At 42.7% G+C, this 13,827-nt stretch overlaps 2 protein-coding genes across 3 annotated transcripts in view; both read left to right on the forward strand.

Moving 5' to 3' along the window:
• LOC112217305 (papilin-like) overlaps window positions 1–5,808 on the forward strand; it is a 37,260-nt gene extending 31,452 nt beyond the window's left edge. For both annotated transcript variants that reach the window (XM_042300579.1, XM_042300580.1), the window contains exons 10-13: window positions 376–447; window positions 1,966–2,113; window positions 2,369–2,447; window positions 5,354–5,808. In XM_042300579.1, coding sequence (XP_042156513.1) covers window positions 376–447; window positions 1,966–2,113; window positions 2,369–2,447; window positions 5,354–5,632 — 578 coding nt within the window. In that variant the 3' untranslated portion in view covers window positions 5,633–5,808. The remainder of the gene's footprint in view (window positions 1–375; window positions 448–1,965; window positions 2,114–2,368; window positions 2,448–5,353) is intronic.
• An 876-nt stretch (window positions 5,809–6,684) lies between these two features.
• Window positions 6,685–12,688, forward strand: LOC112217386 (enhancer of rudimentary homolog). Its single transcript, XM_024377616.2, has 4 exons — window positions 6,685–6,816; window positions 10,403–10,490; window positions 11,008–11,128; window positions 11,559–12,688. The coding sequence occupies exons 1-4, from the start codon at window positions 6,814–6,816 to the stop codon at window positions 11,659–11,661; spliced, it is 315 nt and encodes a 104-aa protein (XP_024233384.1). The 5' UTR covers window positions 6,685–6,813; the 3' UTR covers window positions 11,662–12,688.
• Window positions 12,689–13,827: the final 1,139 nt, after the last annotated feature.

A 13,827-nucleotide genomic window follows, 5' to 3' on the forward strand; every position in this document is an offset into this window, starting at 1 on the left:
GTGCACAAATTTGTTTACATCCCTGTTAGTGAGAATTTCTCCTTTGCCAAGATCATCCATGAGGAGTATTTCTGTATGTAATAAAGCCCTTTTGTGAGGAAAAATTAATTCTGATTGGCTGCGTCTGGCTCCCCAGTGGGTGGGCCTGTGCCCTCCCAGGCCCACCCATGGCTGCGCCCCTGTCCTGTCATGTGAAATCCATAGAATAAGGCCAAATTAATACATTTCAATTGACTGATTTCCTACTTTGAACTGTAACTCAGTAAAACCTTTGAAATTGTTGCACGTTGCTTAGATATTTTTTGTTCAGTATATGTGTATGTATGTGGGGGTGGGGGGGATTCTATTCATGTATCATTGTCTCTCTCTGTTTAGGTGTACCAAGTATCCATGACCCAACTGGACATGACAGCACTCTGAGAGGATATGTGCCGTATGACTCTTCAGGTACGAGTGTGCGTTAGGGATGTTTTTGTGTCTATGCATGCATGGGCATGCATGAGTTAATACTTTGTAGCGCCACCTTTTGCTGCGATTACAGCTGTAAGTCGCTTGGGGTATGTCTCTATCAGTTTTGCACATCGAGAGACTGAAATTTTTTCCCATTCCTCCTTGCAAAACAGCTCGAGCTCAGTGAGGTTGGATGGAGAGGATTTGTGAACAGCAGTTTTCAGTTCTTTCCACAGATTCTCGATTGGATTCAGGTCTGGACTTTGACTTGGCCATTCTAACACCTGGATATGTTTATTTTTGAACCATTCCATTGTAGATTTTGCTTTATGTTTTGGATCATTGTCTTGTTGGAAGACAAATCTCCGTCCCAGTCTCAGATCTTTTGCAGACTCCATCAGGTTTTCTTCCAGAATGGTCCTGTATTTGGCTCCATCCATCTTCCCATCAATTTTAACCATCTTCCCTGTCCCTGCTGAAGAAAAGCAGGCCCAAACCATGATGCTGCCACCACCATGTTTGACAGTGGGGATGGTGTGTTCAGGGTGATGAGCTGTGTTGCTTTTACACCAAACATAACGTTTTGCATTGTTGCCAAAAAGTTCAATTTTGGTTTCATCTGACCAGAGCACCTTCTTCCACATGTTTGGTGTGTCTCCCAGGTGGCTTGTGGCAAACTTTAAACAACATTTTTTATGGATATCTTTAAGAAATGGCTTTCTTCTTGCCACTCTTCCATAAAGGCCAGATTTGTGCAATATACGACTGATTGTTGTCCTATGGACAGAGTCTCCCACCTCAGCTGTAGATCTCTGCAGTTCATCCAGAGTGATCATGGGCCTCTTGGCTGCATCTCTGATCAGTCTTCTCCTTGTATGAGCTGAAAGTTTAGAGGGACGGCCAGGTCATGGTAGATTTGCAGTGGTCTGATACTCCTTCCATTTCAATATTATCGCTTGCACAGTGCTCCTTGGGATGTTTAAAGCTTGGGAAATCTTTTTGTATCCAAATCCGGCTTTAAACTTCTTCACAACAGTATCTCGGACCTGCCTGGTGTGTTCCTTGTTCTTCATGATGCTCTCTGCGCTTTTAATGGACCTCTGAGACTATCACAGTGCAGGTGCATTTATACGGAGACTTGATTACACACAGGTGGATTGTATTTATCATCATTAGTCATTTAGGTCAACATTGGATCATTCAGAGATCCTCACTGAACTTCTGGAGAGAGTTTGCTGCACTGAAAGTAAAGGGGCTGAATAATTTTGCACGCCCAATTTTTCAGTTTTTGATTTGTTAAAAAAGTTTGAAATATCCAATAAATGTCGTTCCACTTCATGATCGTGTCCCACTTGTTGTTGATTCTTCACAAAAAAATACAGTTTTATATCTTTATGTTTGAAGCCTGAAATGTGACAAAAGGTCGCAAAGTTCAAGGGGGCCGAATACTTTCGCAAGGCACTGTATATAGATTATCTAAAGATTTAGCCATATGTCTGTGTTTGTTCTCTCTAGCCACTAACACAGTGTACGACCCCTATTCCACCACTGTGGTTGGTCCTCACTGCTCCCAGTCATACTACGGCTGCTGCCCCGATGGCCACACTTCCTCCGGTGGGCATAGAGGAGAGGAATGTCCTGCAGATGACTGCGTACGCACCCGGTAAGACCTAGGTGGCATCTGTTCAGTTGGGTGCAACTTTACATAACTTTAAGATAGAGATAACATTGTGTAAAACAGACATGGCATGCAGAGGCAGATTAACTTTGTTACTTTGACAGTCCAACTAGTGACATTCACATTCATGGATGCTGTCTGAGTCCATGTTTCTGTCTCACCTACCTTTGTGCCTTTCCATAACAGCTATCGTTTTTTTGTCTACCCTATACCTTACCTGTGTTTGTCTCCGGTTGTCAGGTACGGCTGCTGTCTGGATGGGGTGACTCCTGCACAGGGTCATAGAAGGGCAGGATGTCCTGATTCCCACCCACTTGCGGTAAGAGCTGCCCACTACCCATTGTGTCAAGACCACTCTTTTTCTTTCACAATCGAAAGCATGGGAAACATATGTTGGCATGGGAAACGTATGTTGGCATGGGAAACGTATGTTGGCATGGGAAACGTATGTTGGCATGGGAAACGTATGTTGGCATGGGAAACGTATGTTGCCATGGGAAACGTATGTTGCCATGGGAAACGTATGTTGCCATGGGAAACGTATGTTGCCATGGGAAACGTATGTTTACATTGCCAAAGCAAGTGAAATGGATGATAAAGAAAAACATTTTTTTTTACAGTAAACATTACACTTACAAAAGAATAAAGATATTTCAAATGTCAAACTATTATTTATATATACAGTGTTGTAATGATGCAAATAGTTAAAGTACGAAAGGGAAAATAAATAAACATAAATATAGGTAGTATTAACAATGTTTGTTCTTCACTGGTTGCCTTTTTCTTGTGGCAACAGGCCACATATCTTGCTGCTGTGACTGTACACTGTGGTATTTCACCCAATAGATATGGGAGTTTATCAAAATTGGATATGTTTTCAAATTCTTTGTGGGTCTGTGTAACCTGAGGGGAAATACACTGCTCAAAAAAATAAAGGGAACACTTAAACAACACAATGTAACTCCAAGTCAATCACACTTCTGTGAAATCAAACTGTCCACTTAGGAAGTAACACTGATTGACAATAAATTTCACATGCTGTTGTGCAAATGGAATAGACAACAGGTGGAAATTATAGATAATTAGCAAGACACCCCCAATAAAGCAGTGGTTCTGCAGGTGGTGACCACAGACCACTTCTCAGTTCCTATGCTTCCTGGCTGATGTTTTGGTCACTTTTGAATGCTGGCGGTGCTTCCACTCTAGTGGTAGCATGAGACGGAGTCTACAACCCACACAAGTGGCTCAGGTAGTGCAGCTCATCCAGGATGGCACATCAATGCGGGCTGTGGCAAGAAGGTTTGCTGTGTCTGTCAGCAGAGGGGCCAGAGCATGGAGGCGCTACCAGGAGACAGGCCAGTACATTAGGAGACGTGGAGGAGGCCGTAGGAGGGCAACAACCCAGCAGCAGGACCGCAACCTCCGCCTTTGTGCAAGGAGGAGCAGGAGGAGCTCAAAATTACCTCCAGCAGGCCACAAACGTGCATGTCTGTTCAAACGGTCAGAAACACTCCATGAGGGTGGTATGAGGGCCCGACGTCCAAAGGTGGGGATTGTGCTTACAGCCCAACACCGTGCAGGACGTTTGGCATTTGCCAGAGAACACCAAGATTGGCAAATTTGCCACTGGCGCCCTGTGCTCTTCACAGATGAAAGCAGGTTCACACTGAGCACATGTGACAGACGTGACAGAGTCTGGAGACGCCGCGGAGAATGTTCTGCTGCCTGCAACATCCTCCAGCATGACCGGTTTGGCGGTGGGTCAGTCATGGTGTGGGGTGGCATTTCTTTGGGGGGCCGCACAGCCCTCCATGTGCTCGCCAGAGGTAGCCTGACTGCCATTAGGTACCGAGATGATATCCTCAGACCCCTTGTGAGACCATATGCTGGTGCGGTTGGCCCTGGGTTCTTCCTAATGCAAGACAATGCTAGACCTCATGTGGCTGGAATGTGTCAGCAGTTCCTGCAAGAGGAAGGCATTGATGCTATGGACTGGCCCGCCCGTTCCCCAGACCTGAATCCAATTGAGCACATCTGGGACATCATGTCTCGCTCCATCCACAGACGCCACGTTGCACCACAGACTGTCCAGGATGCTTTATTCCAGGTCTGGGAGGAGATCCCTCAGGAGACCATCCGCCACCTCATCAGGAGCATGCCCAGACGTTGTAGGGAGGTCATACAGGCACGTGGAGGCCACAAACACTACTGAGCATCATTTTGACTTCTTTTAAGAACATTACATCAAAGTTGGATCAGCCTGTAGTGTGGTTTTCCACTTTAATTTTGAGTGAGACTCCAAATCTAGACCTCCATGGGTTGATACATTTGATTTCCATTGATAATTTGTGTGATTTTGTTGTCAGCACATTCAACTATGTAAAGAAAAAAGTATTTAATAAGAATATTTCATTCATTCAGATCTAGGATGTGTTATTTTAGTGTTCCCTTTATTTTTTTGAGCAGTGTATGTCTCTAATATGGTCATACAATTGGCAGGAAGTTAGGAAGTGTAGCTCAATTTCCACCTCATTTTGTGGGCAGTGTGCACATAGCCTGTCTTCTCTTGAGAGCCAGGTCTGCCTTCGGCGGCCTTTCTCAATAGCAAGGCAATGGTCACTGAGCCTGTACATAGTCAAAGATTTCAGTTATTCTTCCAGTGTGTACTCTCTGTTTAGGGCCAAAGAGCATTCCAGTTTGCTCTGTTTTTGGTAAATTCTTTCCAATGTGTCAAGTAATTATCTTTTCGTTATCTCATGATTTGGTTATGTCTAATTGTGTTGCTGTCCTGTGGCTCTGAGGTCTGTTTGTGTTCATAAACAGAGCTTCAGGACCAGCTTGCTTAGGGGGTTCCTCTCCAGGTGTACTTCTCTGTAGGTGATGCATGAATTGCATCCTTTTAGGTGGTTGTAGAATTTAACGTCTCTTTTCTAGATTTTGATAATTAGCGGGTATCGGCCTTATTCTGCTCTGCATGCATGATTTGGTTTTACGTTGTACACAAAATATATTTTTGCAGAATTCTGTATGCAGCCTCAATTTGGTGTTTGTCCCATTTTGTGAATTCTTGGTTGGTTGTGCAATGGGTTCTACAACTGATTCTAGTATTTTAGCCATATCCTAATTGGTATGTCAAATTTTATGTTCATTTTGATGGCATAGAATGACCTTCTTGCCTTGTCTCTCAGATCTTTCACAGCTCTCTCACTCTCTTTCACTTTCTAGGACCACTCCGCTCCTGCTCAGTCTGGCCCTATGTGTTCCCTGTCACATGACGCTGGACCCTGTGCCATTTGGACTTCCCGCTTCTACTACAACTCAGCCACTGGCAGTTGCACCCAGTTCTGGTTCGGCGGATGCCAGGGCAATGCCAACAACTTTGTCTCCAGGGACCATTGCCAAAGGAAGTGTGGCGGTGCTGTCGTGACACCAAGAGTGGCATCCCCACACGCACGGTCCGTGAGGGTGAGCACAAGGGCGAGGGCATACCGTGTCCGGTCTTAAGAGACACAAGAAGAATGTGTTTCAGTGACACACATTATCCTTACAGGGAAAAGGAAAAATATGAAGCAATATGATTTACCTGTTTTAATCTATGAATGTCTTTCCAAAATTTGACCTGCACCATTTCTATTCTTTCTGTCATTGTTGATATCAATAAACTGAACAAATCTGTTGAATCATGGTGTCCTTCTTGTATCATACTTTTTATTTCCTTTTTACAGGGGTGGAAAAAGTACCCAATTTCATACTTGAGTAAGAGTAAAGATACCTTAATAGAAAATGACTAAAGTAAGTCACCCAGTAAATACTACTTGAGTAAAAGACAACGTATTTGGTTTTAAATATACTTAAGTATCAAAAGTAAATGTAACTACTAAAACATAATTAAGTATCAAAATGAAAAGTATAATTTAAATTTTCTTTAAGAAAACCAGATGACGCTATTCTTGTTTTTTAATAATTTACAGATAGCCACTTATCACCGGGTGGCAGGGTAGCCTAGTGGTTAGAGCGTTGGACTAGTAACCGAAAGGTTGCAAGTTCGAATCCCCGAGCTGACAAGGTCCAAATCTGTCATTCTGCCCCTGAACAGGCAGTTAACCTACTGTTAACCGTTAGCCTGCTGTCATTGAAAATAAGAATTTGTTCTTAACTGACTTGCCTAGTAAAAGACAAAAAAATGTACAAAAAAGGATGTGTTTAGTGAGTCTGCCAGATCAGGGGCAGTAGGGATGACCAGGTAGTGTGTGAATTGGACCATTGTCCTGTCCTGCTAAGCATTCAAAATGTAAGGAGTACTTTTGGTTGTCAGGGAAAATGTATAGAGTAAAATGTACATTATTGTCTTTAGGAATCTAGTGAAGTAAAAGTTGTCAAAAAGATATAGTCAAGTACAGATACCCCCCAAAACGACTTAAGTAGTACTTTAAAGTATTTTTACACCACTGCCTTTTTACATTGAGACTGACCCCAGTCTATTTATGTTAAATAAAAACGTACAAAACACATTTTACAAATTGGTGCTTTTACTTTGAAGTAGACATTGACCTTTTTCTACCGGAAGAGAATCTACCTCTACTTCCTTTCTTTCCTTAACAGCTGCATTGCACGGGGTTAGCAAAGCAGTATAACAGCAAATTAAACACTGAATCTGCAAGTCTAGCTTGGACACCAGAACAAACATGGTAAGAGTGATTGTTTTCAATCATTTGGCTTTTGCTAAGATAGCTTACTGTGGCTAGCACTAGCCCGAGCTCGCGACTTTACTAGCAACTACTATAGTTGATAATTTGTCTAAATGTTATGAGCTAAATGTAGCTACTAATGTTAGCCTGTGCATTATTAGGTAGGTCATGTTAAAAGGGAAAAGCCACTCAAACGATCTTTTGTTTTTCACGGTTGATACAGTCCTAGTCTGACTTGGCATATACAACAGGAAATGATGATGATGACTGCAAAATCTTAAATGTTCCTTTCGAGGAAGAATGTTTAATAAAAATGACATTTGAACGTACTTTACCTGCTGTGGTGTTGGTCCTTCCGATGGTCAAAATTTGATACAAAAAAAATCCATGCGTGCATGTACTTAAGTCTTGTGTACGTGCCTTCAGTCATGACCAAACATGTGTGCATGCATACTAACTGAAGTCAGCAGGTATATATATTGTATTGCGCGTGTGCCTAGTGATAGAAATGTCTACTTCAGGACCAGCACTCTAAAAAGTCATAAATACATTCCTGTTGATATTATCTCAATTTCAACCATCTTAAGGACCAACACTACAAACAAACGAAGGAACATTGACATGGTTTTGTAGTCATTAGTTTCCGGCTGTATATACCAATTAATTGTGTATTACAGCCTGATTAATCAGGCTAATAGAGGAGAAGATGGGGGTGGAGCAGGTGGCCGAGAATGGAGAATAAACACAAGGAGATCAAAAGATAACTCATCCCAAGGGCTTTGACTTCTCAAACATGTCAGAAAGCTTACCAAATATGATGCCCCATCACCTTATTAATTCAATAACTTACTTAGATAACTATTGTTGTGACTATACTTTAATTAATCTGACTGCTATCTCTAAATAACAAATGTTTAATTGTTACCCGATGTTTCATTTAATCATGTAACAATTAACTCATTAGGATTTGGGGCACCACGAGAGGTTATTTAAAGAGTTACCATCTCCCAAATTAAACTCTAGAAGGTATATCTACTACATTGATGAACAGTCATCTTATTAATCATTACCTTGTATCATTCTGAACAGGCATAACCTTCTTGGATCTGCAAACACCCCAGCCTTGCTCATGATTCGGTTCTAGACAAATTGGCTTATTTATTTTCTATCTAATTAAATAACACAGAATAAACATACACCCTGAATACATGAGAAACGGGTCCCTAGCGGATTCTTTTCATATGACGGCTCGTTACGCAGAAAATGAATAGTGGGGGGAGAGAAAGAGGGACACTTATCGTGGAGACATTTCAGAACTTTTCCCACAGTAATCATATACCTTGCACACAAACAGCCACCCGTTTGGAATAAGAAGTCATGAATGAATTTACGTGCGAGTACCTTTGTTTGCCGTCTCAGTCTGAACCAGGCCGCCTTAGGAAGGATGTGGGTTGGCCTTTCAGCGGCACGCTTGTAAGGCTCTGATTGTCCGAAGGGTTCTACTGTTGTTCACTCTGAAAGGTAGCCAGCCGTGATGATGGTAGGAGAATACTGTGATTTGAAGAGTAATGGGATGGTGTGAAGAGTTCGCTTGTCTAGATATTTTTGTATGGCTGAAATTAAAGTAAAGCCACGACACTATCAAGCAAGTCAGTTACAATGACTGTCTAGGAACAGTGGGTGCCTTGTTCAGGGGCAGAACGACAGATCTTTAACTTGTCAGCTCGGGGATTCGATCTAGCAACCTGTCAGTTACTGGCCCAATGCTCTAACCACTAGGCTACCCTGCCGCCCATATAGGTTGTACACTCTGCAAACAATATATCCACTCAGACAATGACAACAGCAAGCCTGGAATAATAATAATAATAAATGCATTAAAATAAATGACCGTAACCAAAGTAAAACATTGTAGATTATAAATGATAGGAATTAACAGTAACTGTCCTACTGGTGATATGCAATGGGGAATTTATATACACTAACAATCAAACGCAAACAAATTCACACAAGGAATTTATGAAACAATGAATGTGCACAATTTTGCAGGAGAGTGCATTCTGGAGAGAAAGTGCATCTGGGCACATGGTCAATCCGACATCTGCATTGGCCATGCAGCATTTACGGTGATGTGGCCTCATCTAAAGTCAGGGCATTCACAATTATTGCATTTCGCAGAGCAGTGCAGCACTGTTGTCAAGGAAGTGAGTTTGTTTATACAGGATGTACCGCCCCCACCTACCGTCAACCAATCATGTCTTCAGTACAGCTTTTGACATAATCGATCAGTCTGCTGCTGGAAAATCGTATGTGTTATGGCTTTACACCCCCTGCTATTATGTGGATAAAGAGTTACCTGTCTAACAGAACACAAAGGGTGTTCTTTAATGGAATCCTCTCAAACATAATCCAGGTAGAAGGAATTTTCCAGGATAGCTGTTTAGGCCCCTCGAAAACGGCTTGTCTCTGACCCAGAGGCCACAATATGTCCAAAGCGTCATTAAATCACTACTAGTCATGCTTCATTCCGGGCCTGTTATTTGCACGGTCGCTGCGGTCAGACAGAGCTACTGTCAATGTTTACTAACGACATGCCACTGACTGAGTAAAGGCAGTTGGTCTATGTATGCGGATGACTCAACACTATACACGTCAGCTACTACAGTGACTGAAACTACAAACACTTAGAGCTGCGCTGCCTTAACACTCAACAAGGCAGGTCCAACAGGCCCTGGTTTTGTCGCACCTGGACTACTGTTCAGTCGTGTGGTCAGGTGCCACGAAGAGGGACTTGGGAAAATTGCAGTTGGCTCAGAACAGTGTGCGCACGGCTGGGCCTTAAAAGTACACGGAGAGCTAACATTAATGATATGCATGGCTCAAAGTAGAAGAGAGATTGACTTCTTCATTACTTGTTTTTGTAAGAGGTGTTCACAAGCTGAAAGTACCGAGCTGTCTGTTTAAAATACTTGCACACAGCTTGGACACCCATTCATACCCCACAAGACATGCCACCAGAGGTCTCTTCACAGTCCAAATCCTGAACAGACTACGGGAGGCACACAGTACTACATAGAGCTATGACTACATGGAACTCTCTACTATATTAAGTAACTGATGCAAGCAGTAGAATCAGATTTTAAAAGCAGGTAAAAATACACCTTATGGAACAGCGGGACTGTGAAGCAACAAACATAGGCACAGACACATGCATACACACACACGATAACATACGCACTATACACACACGTACACATGGATTTTGCATTGTAGATGTGTGGTCGTAAGGGCATACACGAAGCGTGTTGTGAATTCTGTAACAAATGTATTGTTGTACAGAGCTTGATCTGGCCTCTGCATGTCTCTGTAGGCTCTGTATTTGCGTCACATCCTCCATATGAAGCCTCCAACCACATTTTTGAATCCAGCTAAAATGGGCTTTTAGTCAAGGCCTCCAATGGATTAGTTCACTGAGATGGGCACAAATGTGTTACTGCTCGAGTCAACAATCTCAGTCGACCAAACTATCGACCAGTTGGGGTCAGCTGTAGTCTGTGATAACTCTTCTTGTTTCTCTGCTTTGCAGTCACACACAATTCTGCTTGTCCAGCCAACAAAGAGACCAGAGGGGAGGACATATGCCGACTACGAGTCAGTCAACGAATGCATGGAGGGTGAGAGTCAATCTACAGACAGTGCAACAGTTTTTAAATCAAGAGTTCCAACTGGCTAATACTTCCGGGAATGCCTTGAGAAGCAGACCCCACAGACCAGACCGTGGTTTGGGAAGTGGATGGTAGAAGTTACATTTGTCCTTATTTGTTAATTTTTTTTCAATCTAAAAGGCACAACCTAGATTTGAGCCAATTTCTAATGTAGCTGAGCATGTCATTACTACAACCTCGTGAAAATGACAAACTGACACTTTCGTCAAAAACGACATTATAGCAAAGGAATGCCTTTGATTTGACGACCTGCACGTGCGCGACACAACCGTTAGATCAGATGATGTTTCTGCACATGAGCTTAGCTAGCTAACGTTGCCATTATGCTACAGTGTGACCTTTTGAACACGACCCTAGTGTAAAAAAAAATAAAGCTTTTAATGGTTTGTTGGCGAGGTGTTTTGTCTGTAACTTAAGTATTTTCCCGTGTAGTTCTATGTCTCACCCTGTGTCCCTCTTGATCCAGGTGTGTGTAAAATGTACGAGGAGCACCTGAAGAGGATGAACCCCAACAGTCCCTCAATCACCTATGACATCAGCCAGCTGTTTGACTTCATTGACGATCTGGCGGACCTCAGCTGTTTAGTGTAAGTACTACTGTACAACCTCACTGTTAAAGGGATAGTGCAGTACAATTTATGTCTGCCTGCAGTTTGAAGGAAGGTCGTTTCTGGGGCCATTGCTAATTAGCATTAGTTTATTGGACAAATTTACGTGTTATGTTTGGTTCCTAGTGGTGGCAGGGTAGCCTAGTGGTTAGAGCGTTGGACTAGTAACCGGAAGGTTGTAAGTTCAAATCCCCGAGCTGACAAGGTACAAATCTGTCGTTCTGCCCCTGAACAGGCAGTTAACCCACTGTTCCTAGACCGTCATTGAAAATAAGAATTTGTTCTTAACTGACTTGCCTAGTAAAATAAAAACTAAAATAGTGAATACACCCCAGGTATTTCCTCTCAAATGTTTTTTTTTTCTTGCATTTGTTGTCTAATGAATACGAACCACCACCTCTCCATCCAGATACCGGGCGGACACTCAGACATACCAGCCATACAACAAAGACTGGATCAAGGAGAAGATCTACGTGCTGCTGCGGCGTCAAGCCCAACAAGCTGGGAAGTAAAGACAGGGAAGAAGCTGAGAGGTTGCCCCCTTTGCACAGCTAGGATCAGTTTGCTCCACCCTGAAATGAAAAGCCCAAACTGATTCGGGACCAGTACGGGGTCCGGCAGGGTAGCCTAGTGGTTAGAGCATTGGACTAGTAACCGAAAGGTTGCAAGTTCAAATCCCCGAGCTGACAAGGTACAAAATCTGTCGTTCTGCCCCTGAACAGGCAGTTAACCCACTGTTCCTAGGCTGTCATTGAAAATAAGAATTTGTTCTTAACTGACTTGCCTAGTAAAATAAAAAAAATAAACATAGGGGCAACTTCATCCTTGGCTTTTTGGTAGAGGTTGTAAAGAGGGAGGGGGACAGTGGCCCTTTTCGAATACACAATGTGCATTCACCCTCCCTTGAGATAATCACAGATCGAGAAGTGATTGGATAGATGAGAACAAGGTTATCAACCTATTGTTTTCACCAATTCAACTGAATCTGATCATTGATTACGCCAAGGAAGGGAGGAAAGTATTCGAACCGCGACGGTGATCTATGGGCGGGAGACAAGCCTATAATTTGTTTGGGTCTATTCTTTGTGGAAGTGGCTAGTTGATTTGAAGGACAAATGTATTGGTAAAGATGGGTCTTTTGAACAAAAGAAACTAGACAAGGTTACATGAACTAAAAACAGGACAACTATTTTTGTTTCTTTCATTAAATGTCCATTTCTGTTCAAGGAAGAGGGTTATGAGGAGTGACTTTGCTTTGTTTTTTATGAAAATTATGGGAGAGTTGAATTGAAACATGCCACTGATGGTGTCCGTTAAAGGTGTAATTTGGTAACATTGACGAATGTGATTTACCTTAAATGCTGATTATTAATTTAGGGTGAATTATGTCAGCTTTATTTTCCATATTTGCACCTCTTACTACCATTTTTTATTTTAGACCTGTGAAATCCTGTTTTTGTAAACTTGATATTTGGAATTTCTGACATCTCTGGTAATTGTTTTTTCTCTGAATACAGGAAATACATTTTTCAGATTTTATTTGGTGTGTTTTACTGGAAGCATATCAACACACTACTGCATCTGTTTATTTACTGAGAAAATGTGAACAAGTTCTACTACACCGGCTCTGACGCTCGTCGGCTGTGGCAGGGCTTGCAAACTATTAGACTACAAAGGGAAGCACAGCCGAGAGCTGTCCAGTGACACGAGCTAAATAACTTTTATTCTCGCTTCAAGGCAAGTAACACTGAACCATGCGTGAGAGCATCAGCTGTTCTGACGACTGTGTGATCACGTGTCTAACCAGACACCTAGGTATTTATAGTTGTCCACATATTCTAAGTCCGAACCGTCCAGAGTGGTGATGCTAGTCGGGCGGGAGGGTGCGGGCAGCAATCGATTGAAGAGCATGCACTTAGTTTTACTTCCATTTAAAAGAAGTTGGAGGCCTCGGAAGGAGTGTTGTATGGCATTGAAGCTCGTTTGGAGGTTAGTTAGTGTCGAAAGAAGTTCCAGATGTATACAGAATGGTGTCAACTGCATGGAGGTGGATCAGAGAATCACCAGCAGCCAGAGTGACATCATTGACATATACATAGAAAAGAGTCGGCCTGAGATTTGAACCCTGTGGCACCCCCATAGAGACTGCCAGACGTCCGGACAACAAGCTCTCCAATTTGACACACTGAACTCTGAGAAGTAGTTGGTGAACCAGGCGAGGCAGTCATTTGAGAAGCCGATAAGAATGCAGTGATTCACAGAGTCAAGCCTTGGCCAGGTCAATGAAGACGGCTGCACAGTAATGTCTTATCGATGGCGGTTATATCGTTTAGGACCTTGAGTGTGGCTGAGGTGCACCCATGATCAGCTCGGAAACCAGATTGCATAGTGGAGAAGGTATGGTGGGATTCGAAATGGTCGGTGATCTGTTTGTTAACTTGGCTATTGACAATTTTAGAAAGGCAGGGCAGGATGTATATAGGTCTATAACCGTTTTGGTTTAGAGTGACTCCCCCTTTGAAGAGGGGGATGACCGCGACAACCTTCCAATCTTTGGGGATCTCAGATGATACGAGAGGTGGAATAGGCTAGTAATAGGGGTTGCAACAATTTCGGAAGATAATTTTAGAAAGAGGGTCCAGATTGCCTAGCCCAGCTGATTTGTAGGGATCCAGATT

This window comes from Oncorhynchus tshawytscha, linkage group LG18 (genome assembly GCF_018296145.1).
Source record: "Oncorhynchus tshawytscha isolate Ot180627B linkage group LG18, Otsh_v2.0, whole genome shotgun sequence".
Lineage (NCBI taxonomy): Eukaryota > Metazoa > Chordata > Actinopteri > Salmoniformes > Salmonidae > Oncorhynchus > Oncorhynchus tshawytscha.